This window comes from Bolinopsis microptera, chromosome 4 (genome assembly GCF_026151205.1).
Source record: "Bolinopsis microptera isolate Bmic1 chromosome 4, MBARI_Bmic_1.0, whole genome shotgun sequence".
Lineage (NCBI taxonomy): Eukaryota > Metazoa > Ctenophora > Tentaculata > Lobata > Bolinopsidae > Bolinopsis > Bolinopsis microptera.
In genome coordinates, this window is record NC_087075.1 from 8,510,267 (window position 1) to 8,534,196 (window position 23,930).

General features: G+C 38.6%; 4 protein-coding genes across 6 annotated transcripts in view; 3 read left to right on the plus strand and 1 right to left on the minus strand.

Moving 5' to 3' along the window:
• The window catches only part of LOC134814043 (serine/arginine-rich splicing factor 2-like), a 94,953-nt gene that overhangs the window by 68,748 nt on the left and 2,275 nt on the right, over positions 1-23,930 (plus strand). The window lies entirely within an intron of this gene.
• The window catches only part of LOC134814045 (serine/arginine-rich splicing factor 2-like), a 28,531-nt gene continuing 5,452 nt past the window's right edge, over positions 852-23,930 (plus strand). The window contains exon 1 of the mRNA XM_063822039.1: positions 852-860. The gene's annotated coding sequence lies outside the window, so the exon portion shown is untranslated. The remainder of the gene's footprint in view (positions 861-23,930) is intronic.
• On the plus strand, positions 5,557-23,906 carry LOC134814042 (uncharacterized). Of its 2 annotated transcripts, none has more exons than XM_063822034.1 (14): positions 5,557-5,889; positions 6,018-6,104; positions 6,221-6,342; positions 6,483-6,597; positions 6,714-6,877; positions 7,773-7,827; positions 8,163-8,318; positions 8,519-8,613; positions 9,503-9,661; positions 18,685-18,835; positions 18,966-19,086; positions 19,328-19,442; positions 22,445-22,553; positions 23,273-23,906. In XM_063822034.1, the coding sequence occupies exons 1-14, from the start codon at positions 5,838-5,840 to the stop codon at positions 23,452-23,454; spliced, it is 1,683 nt and encodes a 560-aa protein (XP_063678104.1). In that variant the 5' UTR covers positions 5,557-5,837; the 3' UTR covers positions 23,455-23,906. The 2 variants fall into 2 exon arrangements, with proteins under 2 accessions (XP_063678104.1, XP_063678103.1); XM_063822033.1 differs by having other exon boundaries at positions 5,769-5,889; positions 6,699-6,877; positions 23,273-23,875.
• Positions 13,277-15,195, minus strand: LOC134814312 (uncharacterized). The gene is made up of 4 exons (XM_063822408.1): positions 15,054-15,195; positions 13,963-14,139; positions 13,588-13,749; positions 13,277-13,336 (listed from the first exon to the last, which is right to left on the minus strand). Exons 1-3 carry the CDS (start codon positions 15,193-15,195, stop codon positions 13,592-13,594), a joined length of 477 nt encoding a protein of 158 aa, XP_063678478.1. The 3' UTR covers positions 13,277-13,336; positions 13,588-13,591.

The window sequence follows — 23,930 nt, forward strand, 5'->3', positions numbered from 1 at the left end:
ACGACTCCTGCGTGAGGAACGAATAGAATGGACGGTTCGAGTTCAGATAGTGATCGTAGGTCAACATCGCTAGGAACGTAGGAGTCATCCTCCTCATCCCCCCAATCGAAAGTGTCTTCATCGTCCTTCGTTGAGTTTTCTGATGAATCTTCTTCGATACATTGTTCGACATTAGCGACTCTATCTTCCTCTAGATCCCACGAGCAGTTGGATGAACTGTCGTAGGCTGAGTCTGGAGAATGTTGGCAGCGGCAGTCACGTGGAGTTTTAGGACCAGCCAGAATACCTCGTACGCTTGGGTCGTTCTTTCTCAGCTTCCTCGTATAGCAACGCTGCTGGATCCCTTCAGCCCCCATGCTTCGAGATTCATGTTTAGTCCACTGTTAGCACAGTTATATTCTTGATAGCATGTGGCTGCGAAGCGGGGAAGTGCGGTATCACTCGGGGGAGCTAATTCACATCGGAATGAGTCATCAGTGGAGGATGAAGAGGATACCAGAGAGGAGGGAGAGGGGAGACTGCGAGCTTGGGAAACTGTTTCGAGCAGAGAGTCGACCATGTTGTTCGGGAACTGGAGCAAAGAAGCCAGGATCTTCCGTTTGTCAAACGCCGGGTTTGTCATTTTTATTTCCTATTGAATAGATAAGGTTAGAGTCGGTTAAATGTAACAAATTTTGAACGGTACATTAGATCATACACAAATAAGTATATAACAATGGAATTGGATATTCAACAGTTCAGTTCACAGGGACAAATGAAATTTGATAGGGGCAAAATTAGAATTTGCCCCTGCACAGGTAATTTTTTTGAGATCAGGAAAACGAGAACATAGTAAAAATTGCCACCATTTATTGTACTCGGTCAACGCTGCTAGATATACTTGTTGCATATATATGAGCGATAATGATGCTCTTTAATTAAAATCTTCAAGCCTTGACCGAGTCACAAAATTTGGACAGCATTAAATATTGCGAGACAATGTCCAACGATAATCTAAATAAAACTTGCTTTAAATCACACGAAAAACGACAAACAGCTAAAATCTTTACCACAAAGATAAATTTTAACTGAAAACTACCTACATGATCAAATAAATAACTATTAACTTCAACACGTCTAATTTAACATTTCTTAATTAACCCATTATTTAAATAGATATCAAATTAGATATTTCCTTGGCGGTAATTCCATGAACCCTAAACTAGATTAACTTCTCATTAACTTCTAATAAGTCGATAAGATAAACAATGTTGTGTAATATGAATTTCACAGTATCCTATCTGATGGTAACTTTACACCTATTTCATCTAATCAAATCAAATGGATTACATTAATTCATAAATATCAACAATCTCAATGATTGGCATCATCATGGCGATGTCTTGAAACTGTAATTACTGGAACATAAAAAAGATTTTTTAAACCAAAATAATTTTTACTCAGATCAATTTAACTCTCACAGAGATATGAAAACCTAACCACCAACAAAATTGGCGGACTGATAAAACATTTGTATATTATACACACTGGACGTTCACGAAAATACAATCAACGATTAAGTAAAATGCTAAATAAAATAAAAATCGGATGAGACCGATAACAGATTTAAGCGATGACCGTAACCAGGTTCGGTTCTGCACAAAACTGAACTCTCTTTATTGAACTCGAACTGGTGATCTGATTTATGCTGGAATAAGTCCTATCGCTTTTCTCGTTTGCCTGTTTGACGTTTGTGAGCGATATATGTGTTTCGATAAACTCATTTGCGTAGGGAATGTTCGAACAATTAAAGGAGTTCCAAAGATCGTCAGTTATGGTCGCTTTGTCTGGTCCGTCGTCTTCATCGCTCCAAGCTCCATCATCATCGCTCCAAACTTCGCCATCATTCTCATCACTCCAAGTGCCTTCATCAGGCCAACTTTCATCTTCGCTATCCTCACTGTAACACTCCTCTTTCTTGCAGGTTCGGTTGTTAAATATCTGGTCCTCTTCTTTCTTGCAAGTCAGGATGTTGTAACTCTTGTCATCCTTCATTGCGACGGGGTGGATCCGCAGAGCGGCAGGAGACGTGCGATGATCGTCAAGCTCTGCGGTCCGAAAGCATGTGGTAACAGTTTGTCCCATGGCACACTTAGTGGTACACTCCGTGCTTGAGACTGAGACTATCCTCCGTTTAGTTTGCCTTGTTAGTGTCATTGATCCTAAAATAGATAGGTTAGATCATGAGAGGTGTTTAATCCGGGACATTCCAATCGTTCAAACTAGATAAACTAAAAAATGTGTATTGGTGCGTGATGTTATTTCAAGCCAAAGCTGTGCAAGTTTGTATAAACACACCTGTTGCCGTCGGTAAATGTGATGTCTAAATTATAATGAACTAGGCGTGGTTAAATTGCAAGTTGCAACGCGAAAGGTATAATTATCAGAGCTGAGGCCGACAACATGTGCTAGAAGAATTATCTCTTGCTGCGAAACGGATATCAATATCAATAAGTCTTATACCAGACGCGGTACCGGTAAAATCCAGCAGTTTCTACCTTGACTTTAAGGAAAAAGACTAACTATCTCCACAAAACGTTAACATCCGTGAGAGAAAAGTCAATATCGGACGCGCTGAACAATAATATCTTGAAGTTCATTGAAGTTTATTGTACTTAACCACACCTCTGTACAAAAGATATATCTTTTGTACAGAGATCAGAAAACAATGGATGCCAGACTAGAGCCGAAAGTGGGGAAAACAAAGCAAACACTCAGTTCGAATATCAGACAATGAAAGCCAGAGTATGAATCAAACCAGAAACCCTAATGTCAGTACATCAAAGCATCAATAAGACGAAAATAGACACTAGAGCAGTTAATTGTCTCTTCATAATAAGGTCAATGTTAAGGGGAACAATTTAAAACATGAGATAACTGGGTCAGTTAGTAAGAATAATGGCAACAATTAGTAACATGGGACCTAATAACGACAATTAAGAAGGTAGACAAAGCCTGAATTGGGGTCAATTACCGCAACGAGGTTGCGTTGCAGACACTGCAAACAAGTTACACACACAACACCGCACAAAAAGAAGCAAGACAAATGATATTGCAAAGCAGCGGAAGAGGAATTTGCAGAAATTAGATAACCTTCCAGAAAAACGCGTCATCACTAAGAAAGAATCCTACGAGTATACAGTTACACGAAAATTAGGTTCCTCGTCTGCAACTCTCAGATCGATTAGGCGAGAGCGCGGCAGGATTTGGCCATGATCCAAATTTGAAGTTATAGTAACTGGATTGCGCATGACGTCATAACGGATAAGCCTTGGAAAACGGGCCAGCCACCGGCCACGGTAGATCGGTGCAAATAGCTTGCCTAAATTATGTGAGGAAAGGTCGAAATTGGATTCGAGGACTGAGCAACAGCGCCATCACAATTTGATCAGGAAGAATATGTTTAGGCGGTACAAATGAAAATTCAACATAGTATTCAGCCGCTTGACAAGGATAGTAAAAAAGTCTCCAGCAACGGTTGTGGGAATTAGCTGATGTGAATGTAACTCTCGCTGATTTCAAAATTGAAAGACGAAATTATGGAATATTTGAGGCATGGACTTGATAGATGGTCAATTGGGACTCAACCGCTTTCGCCAGACTGTTCCTATGCAGGAAAGGGAGGTATTCAACAAAAACGCTACAACAATATCAAATCTTGAAATAGAGAAGGGGGCTAAATCAACTAAGTCAGCCCGATCAACTAAGTCGACCCTCAGAAAGCAACTATCAGATGCAAACACTATGCAAACATTGTGCAAACTTAGCTTCAAGCAATGTATTGCAAAGAACACAATCAAGACCAAGTCTCAAAATGCATGGCAGAACTAATAACAAAAACAAGTAAACCAGCTATGACAACTCATCTAACTCGAGACAAATAATCAAAACACGCTTAGTTAAAACTCAGACTGTAGCAACGCAACTGATGCTGGCCAACGCAGCAGTGTCCAGTAACAACTAGCAAGGCAGCAACCAAGCGCGGTCACAAACAGTATTACTAACGTAGCGTTGCCATTGGCGGGACAATAACGTTCTGGCTGCTGGCCAGATTCCCGCTATGCCGCCAATTGGCCAATCGCAACGCAACAGACGTTTGCGGAGTAATCTGCGCTTGGTTACGAGCAATTATAATGCGCGGCTTTTTTTAAAAGTCGAATGCGCGCGTCATTTTGTCAGTCGAAATTTTTTAACTGTTAATTTTTGGGCAACTCTTTCTTTATTTCATCATTTTTAATAAGTTTTGAGTTTTTAGTTTTACATCTTAGCATTGAGTAGCACAATAAATTTAAGGAAGAAGATATGATATAGATCCATTAAATTAGAACTATCGGTTAAATTTAAACTGTGTTATATTACTTGACAGCGCTCAACCTGTCGTTAATCGTTAAGTTATATATGACACAAACAACAAAGAAACTCCATTTACGGACGTGAGGAGAGTTAGGAGTCCTAACTTAGGACTCTCATTGCATATTAGTTATTGGCGCACGTTATATTTCCTGTCTCCGCCAAAAGCACATCCAATTTGATACGTATGAAATATGTTTATAACTTTCTTGATTGTACACTAAGTTGGAGTTCTTCGACCAAAATTGAGCGGGAAATCGTTTAAGATCACTTTGGAGGCACCTCGACAAAAGCTTCTCACGCTATTCTGCTTTTTATGAAGAAATATGTCAGTAGCGTTTTTGAGCTTGTATCCTTGTATCCTTCTCTTTCAAAAGTATTCCACGTGATTTGTATAAATGCATATAATTATATTGACTCTGAAAACATTGCAAAATAATTTTCCTCGCCCTCGCGATTCATGAAGTTTGAAAGAAGTTAAGCAATGCGCGCAATTTGGGGAGTGTGCTTTTGGCGGAGATATAAACTGCGCCAAATTCTCACAGTCTCTAGAAAACAATGGTACAAAAATTTTTTAAATCCGAGCAAGTTTATTTTTATGGTGCACCTCCTAATTTAACCTACTACTAAATTTAAAAAATTACCTGGAGAGTGGAGACTCAAGCTTTTTTCCATCAACGACTGATTGAAGCTGCAGTATAATAACTAATGGCGCAGTTAAATATTTAACTTAAATATAAATATATTTAACTTAAATATAAATTTAGTGTTCCGTTCAGTTGCGAATCACTTATTAATATTTTCAGTCAATATTGCAATTAAAATTTAAAAGATGATCAACAATCAATGATCCACATTTAAAAACTTTAAAAAAATTTCATGCCATATATAATTTACAAAATTGTAAAATTAGGCCAATAAAAAATACAAAACAACAATTACGTTTTGCAATTTTCAATTCGGACTAAAAAATCAAATTAAACATGACAAAAATATTAACAAGAAACAAATGATGTAATAAATAAGTAATATTAATTACATCATTTGTAATTAATAATTTTAATTTTGCATCGTTAACGCGAGTAAATGGTAAAATATAAATTTAAATTTTAGCCTTTTACATTTTCGATCAAAAAATGGCGCTATACTATCATAAAAATATAAAATGATTAAAAATTATGATACACAATGCATGAGTTGAAAAATTAGAATTAATACTATTATGATCATGGATCTAAATAAAAATAAAAATGAAGAAGCAGCTCAAGATTGAAGATGAAAGATGAAAAACGTTACGCAGCGATGGGCTTGAGCGCCGCGCTTCCCATAGTGCAAGCTGCAAGACAATATACTGTTTAAAGGCGTATAAATCGAGCGCCGTTTACGATGCTCTTGATGTTATTTTCTCGAAGCATCCAAAGTTGTGATGATCTGTAGTCCGACGGTATATGTTACTAGACACCTTTGTTTGCTCTAATTGTAAACTATCACAAATATTCCGTAAGTTAATAGATATTTATCCTTGTTCATCTTACATTGATTGATTGTTCTGACATGACACATTTTTATCGAGAAATCCTTAATAATCCGATGTCCCAGTTAACCCTGTAATATTGTTACATTTTCAGCTATCGACAAAGGGCTTATACGTCATTATGTGAATGGATCTGAAACACCATTTCAACATGCTAGCAAGCTTTCGCTCGGTTATCAAGGTAGGTCAACAAAATTGATGAAATCGGTTGTTGATCCATAAATTTGTTGTGAATTTACACCGGTTGTTGGCTTATACTCAAGCCTTTACTCTTGGTAATATCCTCATTCCTTTCAGCGGTTGGTTCAGAGTATTCGATAACAAACAAGAAACTTAAAGATTCGCTTGATGAATTTGAAGATCTTCTCGAGAAATACTCTGTTACCAGAGTTACATTTATCACTGAGGAAAATTTGCAGGTAAATTCTGTCGTGGTTTTGTAACGTGTCTTACAACGTTGCAACTTTAGTATCGCCCTTTAGCTTTGATGTCAAAGAAATACTGTCTTCAAACATTGAATACTTTTCTAAGAAATATGATTATCTCTACATCCCTGCAGGTGCTGCTGAATAATGGTATCATAGTGTACATCAACCTTACAAACGGAAACCTGTCTAATATTGTGATAGTCAGAACTCTCGCTAAAGTACTCTACGGACAGATAGCTTTTGATGGTAAGTTATCGTATGAACGATCAGTCTTACGAAACTTGATCAAAGAGTGCTTAATTCGAGAACTATTCTAATAATAGATCTCTGATCTAACCTCTCGACAGAACTCTATTTTGCAGGTCATGTGACCCCTTCCTACATGATTCTGGTATGTTCCGGTAAATTATGTCTTTCCACCAACGCCCCTGACCCGGCCCAGTTTGACAAGATATTCCAACACAAGATTGTGAATTTGGAGCCGGACTTTTGTTACGTAACTCACCTCTCTGTGGCCAATAATATGGTACGTTAATAGTAATGATGGTTAATAGTAATGATGTATGTAACTTTGTACATATTTTAAATCTTAATGGAAAGAACGCTTTTTATGTAGGAGCTACGTGTATGTGTGTGTGTGCAAGGCACTAGGTGGTTTCCAAGAAAGTCACTTCCACGTGAAATTTATTTGCATACAATATTATTAAAAAACGTTCATACAAATAATAATGTACTGACTACCTCAAGCCGGCTTTTATAACTTCTACAGAACAAATACACATATCGTGAAACTAAGTGCGGCACTTAGTAAGTGCTCTAAAGTGCCACAAAGTAAGCTGACACAATTCATTAATTCGAGCTAGGATACCACCCGAGAAGCTGCTGTTTTATTAGTACTGTTACTTTCACTAATAATGGTATCATTATGTCACAACTAAAGTAATAATAAGTGAACAATAGGCTGACTTAAACTAAACTGATAAACTTGTTATGAAATTTTATAATAAAAATGTGTTATTATGCTAGATAAATGCGTATTGGAATGCATTCTTTACTGATTAGCTTGGACCCCATTAACAACCTAGATTCTCATTCTATGTACTTAATCGTCATGTGAACTCAATTAAGGCTATGTCACTATGTGGCCTGGGAATTTAATGGCCTGGGAATTTAATGGATCTGAATCAGATCACGTCACTGATTGGGAACCTGTTCAGCTGTTCATCAGTTCATGTTAAATGTTAATGGGGCATCTGGCGATGGTACGAGATCTGCAAGTTTTTGGAAGAAAGTTCATAATTAATGAGACTAGACGATTAATAATTGACGTTTTAGACTGCACTGAAAAAATTGGAGAAATTTCTTTGTGAATTGCAGTAATACTTCCCACTTTTTCTTTCCTAAATGAATTTCTCTCACAGATCCTATTGTGGACTCCTGAAGGAAACGTTATCATCTACTCCCCAATCGGACCAGGTAAACCTTGCTCACTGTTTTAACAACGTGCAAACTGCACCAGATTGCACGTGGTTTTTACAATGAGTGGCTCATTATATATTGGTAACTTAACGTGGTGATAAGGATTTACTTTTAAAAAAGTAATTACTTTTCCTTATCATTGTCTGAGAATATGGTAATTTTGACCTCCGGTGGTCAAACGGTTGGTGAAATGAGGAGATCATTGCTAAACAAAATAATTTTTACACGAAATTAAGGTACCATAATATGTCCATATTTATTAACATAATGGCGACAACACCCCACGTAATTCAACACTCACCTGAGTCAACACTCACCAGTCCCCACCTCAGGGAGTACTGAAGTATGCCGGTTCACCACACCGTACCGGATCTGCGCTGCCCAGTTCAACCCCGCCACCTCAACATTCCTCACGTGCCAGCTGAAACCCAGCTCTCAGGGGAATGTTTTCCATGCTCTCAGTTTTACCTACGATATCGTCGGCAAAGGTGAACAGTTAAATCAGCTGAAGTTTTATTTATAAAATATACTGTTCCGATACTGCTAACTGTTGTTTCATGTGTAAGAATTGGAAATTTGACACCCAAAGAAATTTATTTATTTACTTAATCATCAGAACTGGCGCTATTACAACCAATTGAAACTTGGCACTTAAATCGTCTATTATTTCAATGTAATGTCTAATCAGGTAAAAAGGCACGAGTTTTGGAAGTTATAAAACACAGGATTACCCATCTAAGGGCTGATGTTGTGTGTGCTAAATATAACCACGCTTGCAACAAGGTCAGTCTATACTCTATACTTCTCATACTTCTTATACTTCTAATATTAGATACCGTGGATTTTAGAATCCTACCATACCTGATTGAACCCGCATTTAACTTAGATTTTCAATTGTAGTCTTGTCGTTTATATTCACATTGACCTGCATTTTATAGTAGAAGGCTGGAAAGGTATTTAGAACAAAAAAATTCGAGCACAAAAATGTAGACTGGTAAAATCGCCCTTTTGCGGTTTATTAATTATTCATATATATTATTATATATTTATTTAAGCTTCTGAACATCGTAGACACTTTTTAAGGTAGATTCGCCATGGCCACATTTATATACAAGTTACAAGATGGGTGACTCATGTCTTTCGATCGGTGACGTGGAACAAGCGAATACAAAGGAGAAATCATTATTAACAACATTCACATTAATAATTAATGCCGCGCCGACCAGCTAATTAAGTTAGTGTGTCCGCTGTAAAAGATCAAATTAGCATCTCCCTCCATGAGGATTGAGGCTTTGTAACCTTCGAGCAAGACAAATTTAGACAATAAAACAGACAACAGTACATCCAGCCTCCAGGTCTCGTCAAAAGATCTCTTATCTGCGAATATAAAAATTGTGAATCTATTACATGTTGTTTCCTTTTGAGTCACAAAAGCTTTTGTTAACGTAGAAGCCTACATATTATATTATATATTATATATTATATCTTATTTTCGGTTATTAAGACCGTGGGGAGCTAGAGGTCCCACAAATTGTTCAGCCCTCTGCTATTAAATGCAGGTAAACATCTCATACTGTTCATAACTGACCAGACTTATTTGTGTTCATTATTGCTTTACAAACGTTGTGAACTGATAAATTTCTCCAACACTAATTTCTCACTTCCTCCCCAGCTACTGCTTGGTCTATCCACGGGGAAAGTAGTCCTGCACTGTGAACAACAAAAGCGGAATTTTACCACGGAAGTAGCAACAAAACACCACCTGGCCTCGTTTACCTGGCATTCCTCGGATTCCTTCTTCGTGGCTGTCTTAAAGAGCGGGTATATTCAGGTGTGTTTTGTTGTTTTACGTTTATATTTCATGATATTAAAGAGGCAGTTTTTCGACAAAGGAAAAAGCATGAATAAGATAATGACGTTTATGTTTTATAAGCTGTAATGTTTATGTCCCACAATAATACAAACTGTCACAGTGACAGTCAAATTCACACAAACACGAATAATTTAAGCATCAAAGTATTATATCGATAACAGATATCGTCCGGTTATCAACCGGATTCCGGTTATATTGTAGGGGATGGTGGTCATGAGTCATCTCGCCACTTGTCATTTTCAATATTCTAAAAATGATGAAAAAAGGTGAAATCCGAACAAAAATTCATTGGTTTTGCTACAATAACCAAGTTTAAAACTTTAAATTAATAATACAACTTCAAAATTTAATGTTGTATGTTTTAATGTTACGATAAATTGAATGAAATATATCTTGAAAACAAATTTTTCTTCACTTAAAAGCATCAGAAATAAGTTATTTTAATCGAAATCTACGATAACCATAAATTATAAAATAGTGCCAGATTCGACTGGAACCCAACTATTAATTTCATCCCAAATTTCAAAGCGTTGCAAATATTCATTTTCCATCATGGTCAAATCAGAAAACATTATGTAATTATAAAATTGTCCTTGATCATTCGAATATCTGTGTAGTCCTTGACTTTTTCCTGTGGCTGTAGTACTTTGCTAAAAGATTATTATCTCTTCTCAACTCGTCAAATAAAACAATTTGCTCTTGCGATTTGATTTCATCTCCAATTGGACAGATATCAAGCTTTTATTAAGCCGACGATTCTTGAACAGCCTCCTCCACCTGTGCTAGCTTTGTGCTCTCCGTTTTCCAGGATCCCATTCTCCAAGATGAGATTCTCCAAGATGAGGTTTTCGAAGATGACGACGACTTCAAAGACGAACTGGTGGTTGTTCCACTACCTACAAAAATCAGTTTTAAATCTTGGAAATTTAAATAAAAAACGAAAGAAAAAGATAGAACTGTTAATATAACTGTTAATTTCTCGTTTTTCAAAGTACAAATTTCACCAGGTTTTAAACTTGCGATACAATCACCTTGGTGCTTCAGAGGCTGATAAGTTTGACCAGATAACGTTTGCCTTAGAAACGTCCTAAAGCTGTCCACTGTCAAACTGTAAACGAAGAAGTTGGCCATGATATTGGTGTGGGTCAGAGAAACAGCTATCCGATGGTAATCAAGATGGAACCATCCTAGGTCTCCAGGATTCATCTTTACAAAAGATGCTGCAATGAAGTAGATGGTGACAGGCAAATAGGAGAGAATATAAGCAGATGCAGTCAGAACCACCGTCATTATTCCTTGCCACTTTAGCTTTCCCTTTCCCTCATGCTTACTCACAATACTCAGGGACTTCTTGGCTTTGTAAAGAAGGAAGATTGTAGTAGTAATAATGATTAGATTTGGGATCACTCCGATTGCAAAGAAGCTGATTGGAAGCAGCAGCTTCCACTTAGGAGATGAAAAGACGGGGTTACAGAAATAAACCCTGTAGTCAAAAGCAGCATCATCCGGATCCATGACAAGGAAGCAAATAGGATAGTAGAGTGCCAGAAGCCAAATTCCCACACAAATCTTCTGGGCCTTCCTCTTGGGCCAGGACCTTGCTCTGAGCGGGTACTTTAACTGCATGATCTTGGTCGTTGTCATGCCACAAATAAGGAACATGCTTCCTTGGCAGCAAAACCACACGGGGTACGGTTGAAGGTAGCACAGGATGTTTCCAAAAGCCCAGCCATCAGCAACTAAGGAAGCAAAGGAAGGTACCACGTAGGTAAGGGCAAGGATGAGATCAGAGACCGCGATATGCTGGATAAAAGTTATGGTGAACTTATGCAGCTTGAAAGCTTTGTATTTGACGGATGCTAGTAGAATGGTTGTGTCCCCTAGCAGAGAAGACACGACCACGAACATTGTCCAACCTGCCCAAAGATATCTCTCTGCGTCACTCTTCAGCTGATACTGATTAAAGATGGAGGCATCTGATGTTGCCATTATATGTTCTCGAGGTGTGTATCAAATCTGACTTGACAAATGTTTAAGAAGGTTAGTATGTGTTTAAAGGAATCCCCAGCCGTCCGGGCAATATTGCTCGATTACAGGTGGTCAGTTTGGTCGATTAAATTTAGAACATGGGGACAAAAACGAGTCCAAAAATATGATTAGAACAATGACATATTATTAAATACTAACGACGAAAATGCGATCTAAAAATAAAAATATTAACATAACAATTAACAATTTAGTCCCACCTGAACTTAAATACTCTAACTTAGAGTGCAGCCGTGCTATTATTGCAGCGATATTGTGCAATTCCAGGTGGTTGAATACAATTTGCAGTTTTTAATCAAAATAATAGGTCAGCTCTAGCTGGTGATATAACTATAACAGTTGGTCTGCTGCAATTTCGTGGATTATGCTAAATAGGGATGATAAGATCAAGAATTTCATTTCAGTTTGTGCCATGGACGATCAATTCAACTAAATCTACTTATTCCCTACCACCCTACGCGCGTGGGGTGGACTCCTGGGGTGGACTTTTATTCAGCGCGTATTTTGTAGCCTGTTCAACTTGACGTTTTGATTCGTTACTATCTCAATGTCACAGATACACAGAATGTGAGGTGATCATCTTAAAGAGAAACGTCTCAGCTTTCACCTGGTGTAAAGTTTATCTTTGTACTCAAAATATAGCTCGCTCAGTGTGCAATAGAAGTTGACAATACAATAACCACGTCTGCGACCAGTCGTCAGATACCGGAGTGTTGCACAAAATTGGGCCCCTAAATTAAAATTCTATGACACAGTTACCATGCAGAAATGTCTGGAGTAACATTTGGTGAAAATTTGAAGGGTCTACTGTAAATATTGCAAAAGTTATTGAAAACAAACTAGCTTAATCAGAAGTTTTTGGGAAAATTTCAAATTTTGTACGTAGTGGGGTCTACAGGGGTGGACTCTTGCGGCGCGCATCTGATGGAGTGGCTTTTTCAACAGCCGTCAGTACGGCCAATATCAGAGCACAAATTATTGTGAGTAAGACCTTAATGATCAGCTATGAACCCCTCACTAGAGTAGTAACCGTATCTAAAAACAAGGAAATGTTATTCCGTCAAAGCTCAAATTTTTTACTCTTCTCAGTGCAGTTAGTGTTACTATGAATGTACTAGCTAAGTATCGTTGATCGTAGCTGCATTACACAGTAGAAAGTAACCAAGGAAGACTGCTGATTAACGAAGCAATTTCAACGTGAACAGTTCCAAAATACATAATCATGGCGACGATAGTTCAACTTGAACCTTTATAGTTTTTACAGTCTAAAATCACAATAAAATCACGTGAACTGCAAATCACAAAATCAAATCACTCAAATCTGATAGTCCCGTTACAGTACGCTTTCGTGACAACCTCAACGCTTAAAAAATAAATATTATCCAGTCTTGTGACCACCGATGGCCCTAACTCTCCCTTGTCCGCGAGGAGCATCGTTGCGACCATGGGGCTTCAGTTCTTTGTTCTTCCCACTCGGCTTCGATAGATCGAATTGGCTGGAAGTCAATCTATCAGAATTCTGATGCAGAAAGACCTTTGTCGATCTCAGGGGCGTGGTAAATTGTGGATGTCGGAGTATAAAGCTTCCTGAAAAGATTGAGACATTCACTCGGTCTGTTGTAAATATCAAATAGTCCTTGTAGGCAGAGATTTAACTTATGTTGGGTTTGATAACTAGAGAAGGCGATTTGATATTCATTGATAGTATAAGCATATAAGCATAAGTGATAAGTTTATATACCCTTTTTATGGTACCTCGAGGCTCGATATCTGTATTCAGTAATCATCACTCAAAATCTACTTATTAAGTTTATTAACTAAACAAGTTAATGTATTACCGTCCTAGAGAGGTTTCCTGAGAATTTGAAGTCTCTGTAGGTTGCTGGCATGTCTACTAAGCTCTTCGATTGAGGAGTTTTGGACCCCTCGGCGGTCCAAATGATTTATAATGCTGTGGGCATTTTCAACATCTATCGAGGTAAACGCCCTCGCAGCATAACCTGTAGAGAATGAACATGTCATCAATGTGAAGTTCAATGATAAAAATCAGAGTGGCCGATTTCAACGGGCAGAATTCTAATATCATGGCCATGGGGAATGGACTATTTTTTGTCGATTTTGCAAACCAAACTGGCAAACGATTGTTGATTTTCGTCACTAGTCTAAAATGAATGCAAACGTTCGGCCGAACATTTACATGATTAGAAACTTACCGGTTTCTTTCGTTATTATGTACAGACATGGCCGGGCTTGGGTTCCGCATACGATATCTTCTATCAGATTAAAGTTGAACCCACACTTTGTACTGCTCGTGGGAGGAGGAAAGCAAACGGAGACCTTTTCCATGAGCATCTCGTGTAGTACCATCATCATGTCGATTCTGATATCAGCTGCAAAATTCGTCTATTACTAAATGCTAGCTTTTCGAACTTCGTATCTTGGAAATAACAACTTCTATGAAAGAACACACACACACACACACACACACACACACACACACACACACACACACACACACACACACACACACACACACACACACACACACACACACACACACACACACACACACACACACACACACACACACACACACACACACACACACACACACACACACACACACACACACACACACACACACACACACACACACACACACACACACACACACACACACACACACACACACACACACACACACACACACACACACACACACACACACACACACACACACACAGACACACACACACACACACACACACACACACACACACACACACACACACACACACACACACACACACACACACACACACACACACACACACACACACACACACACACAGACAGATACACACACCCACAAACACATACAGACATAGCCACACACACACACACAGAGACACAGACATACAGGCATACAGGCATAAACACAGACACAGACGGACACACAGACAGACACACAGACAGACACAGTTACACACAGACAAGGACACACAGACACACACCCACAAACACATACAGACATAGACACACAGACACAGGCATAAACACAGACACACACAGACACAGACGGACACACAGACAGACACAGTACACACAGACACACACAGACACACACACATAAACACACATAGTTCACTTCAGTGCACTACATTACAATTACAGACACACGCAGTACAATCAGAGACACACACACGATACAAAGACAGACACAGACACAAACACACAGAGTACACTTCAGTACAATCACAGACGCAGGCACAAAGACATATACAAGAAGAGCAGATTGAAGTACCTTCATTTGCAGATGTTGACGCATTGATCTGTGGGATATGTTCTTCAGTCTGTAACTGATCATCTGCTAGAACTGTCTCATCTGGATCAACCGGAGGAGTATCTTCCGGCAGGAGTCTGAGTGGGTCTATCGAGACAGCCATGGATCGCTCTCCGTACCTTGCTGAATTAAAGACAAAGGTCAACGACGGATGTCGCATGTTAGTCCTGTAACTAAATGTAATCCAAAATAGTGAATAAATAATTTTTACATCTGAACGATTGTATGTCTGAATGGTGATTTTTAATCAATGAACAAAAGTTCAGGATTTTACCTTCTGTTAAGCTGTTAGCAATGACTCTAGCACCCTCTCCCTACAAAACGACCATATCTCGGGCTGAAGCTTTAAACCGTCTTGCCTCAGCAGCCATCTAGCACAGTCGACCTGTCCTGTTAATTGTGTGATAATCAAGTTACCAAATTTAATCCTTCAATATTCAAATAATTGATTATTAGACAAAACAGAGTTTAGAGCTCGACGTATGCTTCAGGGTTTCACACTGTGCTGTAATCAAACGCATGACTAAAACCTCTTGCTACTATTACCAATAAACCCATATTGTTAAGGCGGTCGAATGATTTACCTGAGTTGATCGCGTCCATGAAAGGGTTAAACTGCGTTCTGTCCAGCTTGTTAATGTCCGTTCCAGCAGCCAGCAGTGCCTCCGCCTCCGTCACTCTCCCTGCTTTGCATGGCCAGTGAAGCGTAGAGCTCCCCTCTAAGCTCTTTGACGATCCGACGAAGGATCCAGATTCCCTTCTTTTCTTTTGAGATTGCTTCAATTCTTCCTGGAGTATGCGGATTACCATTTATATACTTCCATACAGGGCGCGTGAACAATCAGCAATGAATTATCAATTAATCAATCTAGTTTTTGAGTAGAAAGTCCACAGATTGTGATACATTGGATTTGATATTGGAAAAGACATAGCTTACCAAATACCTTTTCATGTGCTTTTTGGAGGACAGGGATGACTTATTCCTGCGTGCCATTACACCATAACTATCTGCTGTAACAGCAAAAATTAGAATTATGTCGGACATAATTCTAAAAAATTGGAACATCGTAGTTAATCAGTGTGGTGCTAACAACAGAGAGCGATTTGAACGGTAGGCAATTTCATAAATTCCATTAACGCGATATAAGGATGATTGGAACAGGCTAAAATCTACTATGTAGCATTGATAACTGGCTATATCGCTGCATTAAACGATAAAAGTATTGCTAACTATGGATATTCTAAGTGATCTAGGCAGAGGGGAACCGGCACAGCCAGATTGCGTTGTCTTCAGTGACTAAGTTTCACGATAGTAAAATTGACCTTATATATTTTTAAAAAGGATGCACAGTTCAAGCAATAAATCGATCAGCTGCTCATATGATATTTGCATTTAAAGGAGGGCCCAGTGCAGTGACAAGTAAGTCTGTTAAGGCAACATTTAGTTCTGAGATTAGCTGAGTCTTGACAAAGATAAGTTGAGTTTCGAGAAAGTGCACACGGATAAAGTTATCAAGTGAAAATGATAAGACTAAGTTAGGGTCCAGTCAACAGAATGGCAGCTGTAACAGAAACAGTTCATTGGATAGGGGAGTAGGGGATTATGACGGAGTGAAGTTTATATAGCAGGGCAAACAAAAAACAACTGACAGCACTGAGCAAGTGAACTGGAAAATTGAGGAAGGGAAATAACTGTGGTTGTCAGCCCTTTCCGTAGCAATCAGGATTTCCCACGAGATCGATCAGGCAATCAGGATTTCCCACGAGACTGCTCGATCCGATGCGCGCACTTTTGTCACGTGACGGCCACGTGACGCTCAAATCATTGTCACGTGGTACAGAAGGAAGGTTCCTAGAGCGTCGATCTAGACAAGAGGGAGTTTCTCACGGTTTATCTTCAATAACTATCGCTATTTTTATAGTAGAGAGTTGAAACTTTCACCAAATGTTTCCCTAGACATTTCTGCATGGTAACTGTGTCATAGAATTTTAATTTAGGGACCCAATTTTGTGCAACACTCCGGTATCTGACGACTGGTCGCAGACGTGGTTATTGTATTGTCAACTTCTATTGCACACTGAGCGAGCTATATTTTGAGTACAAAGATAAACTTTACACCAGGTGAAAGCTGAGACGTTTCTCTTTAAGATGATCACCTCACATTCTGTGTATCTGTGACATTGAGATAGTAACGAATCAAAACGTCAAGTTGAACAGGCTACAAAATACGCGCTGAATAAAAGTCCACCCCAGGAGTCCACCCCACGCGCGTAGCAGTGGCGTAACGAAAGGCCCTGCTGACCCCGCTGTGCAGGGGGGCGCCGTCTTAGGGGGGCGCCAAATCGTCGTTTGAATGTGGGACAATTTCGAAAACTTAACTAAAGTACTAGCAAAACTGCGCGTTTTGCTCTAGATACACACTTTTTTAGAGATTTTACCGGCGTATTCTCTAAAATCACCTAATTTGTTCAATTTTAGGGAGGGGCACCAAAAGGGGAGGGGGCGCCAACAGGGGGGCGCTTTTTTCGGCAGGGGGGCGCCAACAGGCAACGTTACGCCACTGGCGCGTAGGGTGCCTACGCTACGGCCCAGGTAGCTAAAAGACTAGATGGTCAGGCATACAAAATGAAAAAATATTGCTTTCAAAAGCCAAAAGAAAATCGCACTCCCTCGTTATTATGTTATTATGGTCACGTCTTTAGCTCAGAATTTAACTTTTTTTACAGACTACGTCATAATAATTTAAATGGTACCTAAGCCACCTGTTTCTAAGAAATAGATAATCGGTCACGAACAGATCAAGCGGTTCCTCGGCGACACTACCAAATCTTGAAAACTGAACGCTACTAATTTAATTGAAGTATGATATAACCCGATATAAACCGCTACAGTGTAAGTGCAATAACGAATTAAAATGAACTAAGCACTTAGTAGCCACGACTACGCTGGCAAACTGCGAGATTAACTCAACCACTTTACCAGTACAGCACTCAGATTGGTTCAAGCTGCTGGTAAAAAAAGGGAAAACGCGGTATAAATTGTAATACTACAAGATCAGAACTAAATGGTAGTTCTAAATGGTAGCGGTACAGTTGTGAGGGGGTGGTGACTACTGATACTATTGTATGAACTGGAGATACCGAGATACCATCCACCTTCTGTGATCCCCCAGACGCTTATAATTAACCAATCAGGGACTGGATTCGGGGGATCAAAAGATTGTTTTATTAATGAAAATGCTGAGAGGGAGTTAGGCGTAAGACTGGACGTTAAACAGTGGTTCAATAACCACCACCGTGGAATGTTGACACTTATGGCGCACGGGTCAAATTGGTGAGAATTTTGCAATCAGATATTCTTTTAAAAATCAGTAACTGTGCGGTTTTCTGACGCTAAGATCTAATGACCTCGGCCACCTCTCCTTTCTGCAGACTTCTCTCTTGGGATATTCCGCCTTCTTGGATCTGACACCAAAGAAATGCTATGATCAAAATTTCATGATCAAAATTTGGAAATTTCTTGGTATCACTAAAGTTCAACATACAATTTCTAGTTTGAAACCAAAGATTCAAATATAAATTGTAACCTCAGGTATACGATGAAACACTGCAGATAATGTCTACAAGTTTTGGTGGCTTCCCTGATAGTCAGATGGTAGATATAAACCGTATCTTCAACATCATCCGGAGTGTCTCCTCCGTAGAGCTCCAAGGAAACAACATTGCTGTCGTCATGGAAAGAGGTACAGAAATGGCGGTAAACTGCTGGCTTAAATCCTTTTTATTTCGTTCACTTTGCTAGTTCCAACGAAGTTACTTTCACTTTCACTTTCACTTTCACTAGCGTTCTCTAATAAAATCCCTCTTCTCCAGGTCCGCTGATAACGATGAAGGTGGTAATGCCAAACACAGAGGTTGGAGCTGCTTATTTCAACAAACTACTTCAGGTTTACTTCTACCGTCATCAGTATAAAGCTGCCTCTAGACTGCTCAGGTAATTAATTAATTAGCTTATTAAAATTGTGCTTTCGTACATTCTTCTCTCAATTAGCCATAACCACGAAAATGGCCCTTTTCTTGGACTCAATGATTATGCGATTTGCCTTTGTTAACCCAGCATGCAAGATATTCAAAACATCTGCCCTTGAAATGTACAATACACCCTTACAATACATGCACGATAATTGCGTGTACATTCCACGTTGTCCCCCACTACTACATTCCACTCTCTCCAGGAACTGTTTACATAGATTCAGCTCAGAAGACCAGCTCCTCTCCACTATCAGGGACCTGGTGAAGCATCTGGTGGCTGCACACTTTAATGAGAGTGTATTTGCTGTTGGTGCCGAGGTGAGCATTGAGATTCTCATTGTTTTAATAAGGAATCTCATACAATAAACACAGAGCGCCGGCGTGATCGGTGCCTTGAATAGTACAAAGGTCCCATACAGTGTTTTATTATTTTAAATGCGCGGCGCCAAACAGGACGGAAATCGCCGATTAGAACTTGCGTACGACTAACAGATTGAAATGAGTTGCAATATGAATAAGTAGTATGAAACACATGCCCGGCGATGTAAAATGAAGTCTCTCTCCGTATTAAATAAAACAGGAAGAGGTTACAATTTTCAGTGATCTGCTAAACTTTATTTTATTTTACAAATAGTACATATACAATACAGCAAATAGAATTAAAATAAACGACATCATGGGGTATTATGCTGAGTAAAAGTCGTAGACCATATTGTAGAAATGCTAAAAGCATCCCAAGCATGGGTAAGTGGTACAAGTTCTGGGGATATACGTATTACAGGTAATATTTCTACCCCCAGACTCACTAACACCACCTCCATCTAGCACTATTTATAGCGGAGTTATCGTTTAAAAACACTTATATATCTGGTCCCCACTTGTAGACTGACTGATATTAGAGATCATGGTTTGCCTCTTATTATTTGCTATATCCACCATGCCACTACCACTCAAAACTCGAAAGATAATAAACCTTTTAACAAAGAATATCAAATGATGGAGTAGTTCGCTGTTTATTAGTCTCATGATTGAAATATTGATAGTTGGATAATATCCGGTTGGAAGAGACAAGGTCTCGAATAAAACAGGAAGTTATCCAACCGGATATTATCCAACTATCAATATTTTAACTAAGACACCTACATTTAAACAAAGTCTGGCAAAAGTTAATGTCACGTGTGTTGAATAACACGTGTGTTGAATAAGGCGCCCGGGCTAAATTAGTCTACTTGTACAGTGTATGACGCTACCACAGAAAGAGTCCTATTATTGATGCTCCTTTACCTTATTATTGACTTGATCGACCTTACGTTGCCTTTATTCTCTTGTATTATTGGGTTTGCTTTACACAGCTTTGTGAAGATTGTGAAGACTTGTTCTATGAGATTGTAGAACCGATTAATTAGTAAATGAAGGTACTTAGGCTCACAGCTCAGTACAGTACAGCAGTACAGTACAGTACAGCAGTACAGTACAGTACAGCAGTACAGTACAGTACAGCAGTACAGCAGTACAGCAGTACAGCAGTACAGCAGTACAACAGTACAGCAGTACAGTACAGTACAGCAGTACAGTACAGTACAGCAGTACAGTACAGTACAGCAGTACAGTACAGTACAGTACAGTACAGTACAGTACAGTACAGTACAGTACAGTACAGTACAGTACAGTACAATACAGTACAGTACAGCAGTACAGTACAGCAGTACAGTACAGTACAGTACAGTACAGTACAGTACAGTACAGTACAGTACAGTACAGTACAATACAGTACAGTACAGCAGTACAGTACAGCAGTACAGTACAGTACAGTACAGTACAGTACAGTACAGTACAGTACAGTACAGTACAGTACAGTACAGCAGTACAGTACAGTACAGTACAGTACAGTACAGTACAGTACAGTACAGTACAGTACAGTACAGTACAGTACAGTACAGTACAGCAGTACAGTACAGTACAGCAGTACAGTACAGTACAGCAGTACAGTACAGTACAGTACAGTACAGTACAGCAGTACAGTACAGTACAGTACAGTACAGTACAGTACAGTACAGTACAGCTCAGTATACGCAAGACGGACAATATCTCTCTACTTTAGATTTGTTTGGAGAGGCGAATCATACACAGTTTAGGCTCTTGAAATCTTCGATATAAAAATCATCTTGAGAGAACCTCCTGAATAGAATTAAGTTAGGCTCATATTTAGGTGAAACAAAACAGTCTTAAAAACAAAAATCCCAAAAATTTCGTATGAATGGAAAAAATCTTTTATTGTCAACAAATTTAACAGGACACCAATCAATAACAAAAACATAAATACTGTCAAGAATAAAGAAATCTCTCTATGTGATACCTAGCAATACAAGAAATCCAATAAATAAATTATTGATGTACAAATTGACAACAGCATTGAAATGGAGTAGGGACATCTTGCCAAGAGTGGTTGTGGTTCAATAGTTAATATAGTCTGAATGCTTTTAATGAAGAAATGTTAGAACTGTATAAGAAACAATCAGCAAATTTGCAGCCTAGAACGACGGAAATTACAAAAACAATCTCATCCCAATACAAGTCCGAACAATTTTGTATCCTGTACGGATGAGCAATAAATCCCACCTCTACCCCCGCTTACAATGGTGAAAAGAGTCTAGATTAATGAAGGGAGCGTTCACCTAAGGTTTCATGTTGCCCTGATGTGACACGGCAGTACTAGACATTGCAGCTGGTTTTAGGTAATTACGATATTAAGTTCGGGGCACCACAGTAGGCCTGTTAAGAACAATTATGAGATTGCTGTCCTTTCATCATACAATTGGTAGTGGGATATGTCATAACCATTGAAGTTAAATTTTTGCCGGTGGTAGGCTCGAGGGATTGTGTTTCCGTCGTGGTACTTTATTTGTAATGCATAATACGAATTAGAGTTAAAAATAAAGGGAAAGTATGTCAGACAATGAGGTCGAATGAGTCAGAAAATAACTGACGGTAACTATCATGGCAGGAACGGATCAATGAATGGGGAACCTCTTATTTTAAAATTAAATCCCGGAATTCCGTATAGAACTTCCCGAACTTAACAGGAACTAGGTGGTTCACACTGTTATTTATTAATATTCTTTAAATGCTTACTTCGAGAGTTTTATAACGTGCATTAATTCGAGCACTCTTGGCTACCGCTCTCAATAAATCTACAATTTAATTGATTTGTCTAGTTCCCATCATGTCAGTTGCGTGCCACACAGAAAAGTTAAATATTATAGATTATTATAATTCAGCTGGAGTCTGGACACCTGGCCTAATGTTGTCCAATATTTCAGGTTCTACTTTTATTGAAGAAAGAAAAGAACGTGTCAGAGAAAGGAAGATTGGTACTTACGAAACTGGCTCTTAAATTTATCCTGAAAGCTTTACACTGCAAACTTTACCGTAAGTAAAACTGCACGTCTCGTTGATTTAATGAAAATCCGGCAATCCGATCAAAAGCTTGAAATGTTTTCGGCTCTTGTTCTCAGACACTACTGAGATAGTCAGACAACAATTAAATAAAATTTAACAAACTGGAGCAGGTTTTGAACCGATTATAACTTCGCTAGAAATCGATTTCTTCAGAACTAGAGTTCAGGAGATATGGTCTGTGAGATGAATTAGGAGTGGAGGTGATGAAAATAAATTGAGTTAAGTTCGTCGAGTTTAACGCATGCTGGTGCTGCACGGTGTGAGATAAAATTGGGATAACTTTTAGTTGTCTAAGAAAAAATTATATGGAGTTGCTATAAAGAATATAATGCTTTTGAAGTAATAAGATTACGAAATTCGATCAAATTATGAACATCTTGAGTCAAGCTGGGTCAATCGACGTCTAGATGTGCATTGTGAATCAGTGCTGATTCAAACAGAATATTGAACTGATTGTGAAATCTTTTCTTTACTTATTGTTGATGAGAAAAGATCTATTTTTCGATTTTTTCAATTTCTGAAAAAGGAAAAACGAGTCAAGCTGGGTCAATTGACGTCGAGATGTAATGTGCATCAGTGCTGGCAACAAAGCAAAGGAAGTTGCGAAATATCAATTAATGTGTCAGTAAATGTGCTTTTATTTATTTAAGGAGGAGTGTTGAATGCTAATGTTATATCTGAAATTGCAGGAGAAGCCCTGAAGCTGGCACGGAAGTTAGATAACGAACAGATTATAGGACTGGTGGACCAGTACGTCAAGTTTTGTGGATTGTCGGTCACGTGCAAGTCACCTGATCAGATAAAGTTGTCTAGGAAACCCACGCGGATTAATGCTGAGAAATCGAATGATCCTGTTTTATCTATCACGTGACGATCACGTTTATATAATATCTTACTGATATATTATATTCTAAGAACCTCCGCTATGTTTTAAGCCCGGTTAAATTAGTTTGAGTTTCGCTGGGTGCAAATACTGATTTTTGTTGGGGACCGGCCCGAAGTAAAAATGATATTAGGATATCACTTATTTTCAGTCACTACTTATTTTCAGTCAGTACTTTGTTCATAATATGTATTAGTGATTATGTTTGTATTATTATGTACAGTGTTTATAATGATTATTATTGCTATGTCAGATTATTTATGTATGATGTAAATAATATCAATTTATTAAGTTATTTTGTACATTAAGATCAATTCCATTTGATGCACTCTCAGCTTTTAACTTTTTATTGTTGTTCGATTGTTTTCATTAATTTAATATTGCACAATGTTTTTCACGAAGTGAGCTCTACCCTCCTGAACTTTACCTGCTTATACTGGAACAACATTTTAAACCACTCACGT

Coding starts and splice junctions, on each gene's coding strand:
- LOC134814312 (XM_063822408.1), bottom strand. CDS start 15,195: ATGGCTGTCTCGATAGACCCACTCAGACTCCTGCCGGAAGATACTCCT. Junction 14,140..15,053: donor GTCAACATCTGCAAATGAAG/GTACTTCAATCT, acceptor CGAATTTTGCAG/CTGATATCAGAATCGACATG. Junction 13,750..13,962: donor CATAATAACGAAAGAAACCG/GTAAGTTTCTAA, acceptor CATTCTCTACAG/GTTATGCTGCGAGGGCGTTT.
- LOC134814042 (XM_063822033.1), top strand. CDS start 5,838: ATGTTACTAGACACCTTTGTTTGCTCTAATTGTAAACTATCACAAATA. Junction 7,828..8,162: donor CTACTCCCCAATCGGACCAG/GTAAACCTTGCT, acceptor TCCCCACCTCAG/GGAGTACTGAAGTATGCCGG. Junction 18,836..18,965: donor TGCTGTCGTCATGGAAAGAG/GTACAGAAATGG, acceptor CCTCTTCTCCAG/GTCCGCTGATAACGATGAAG.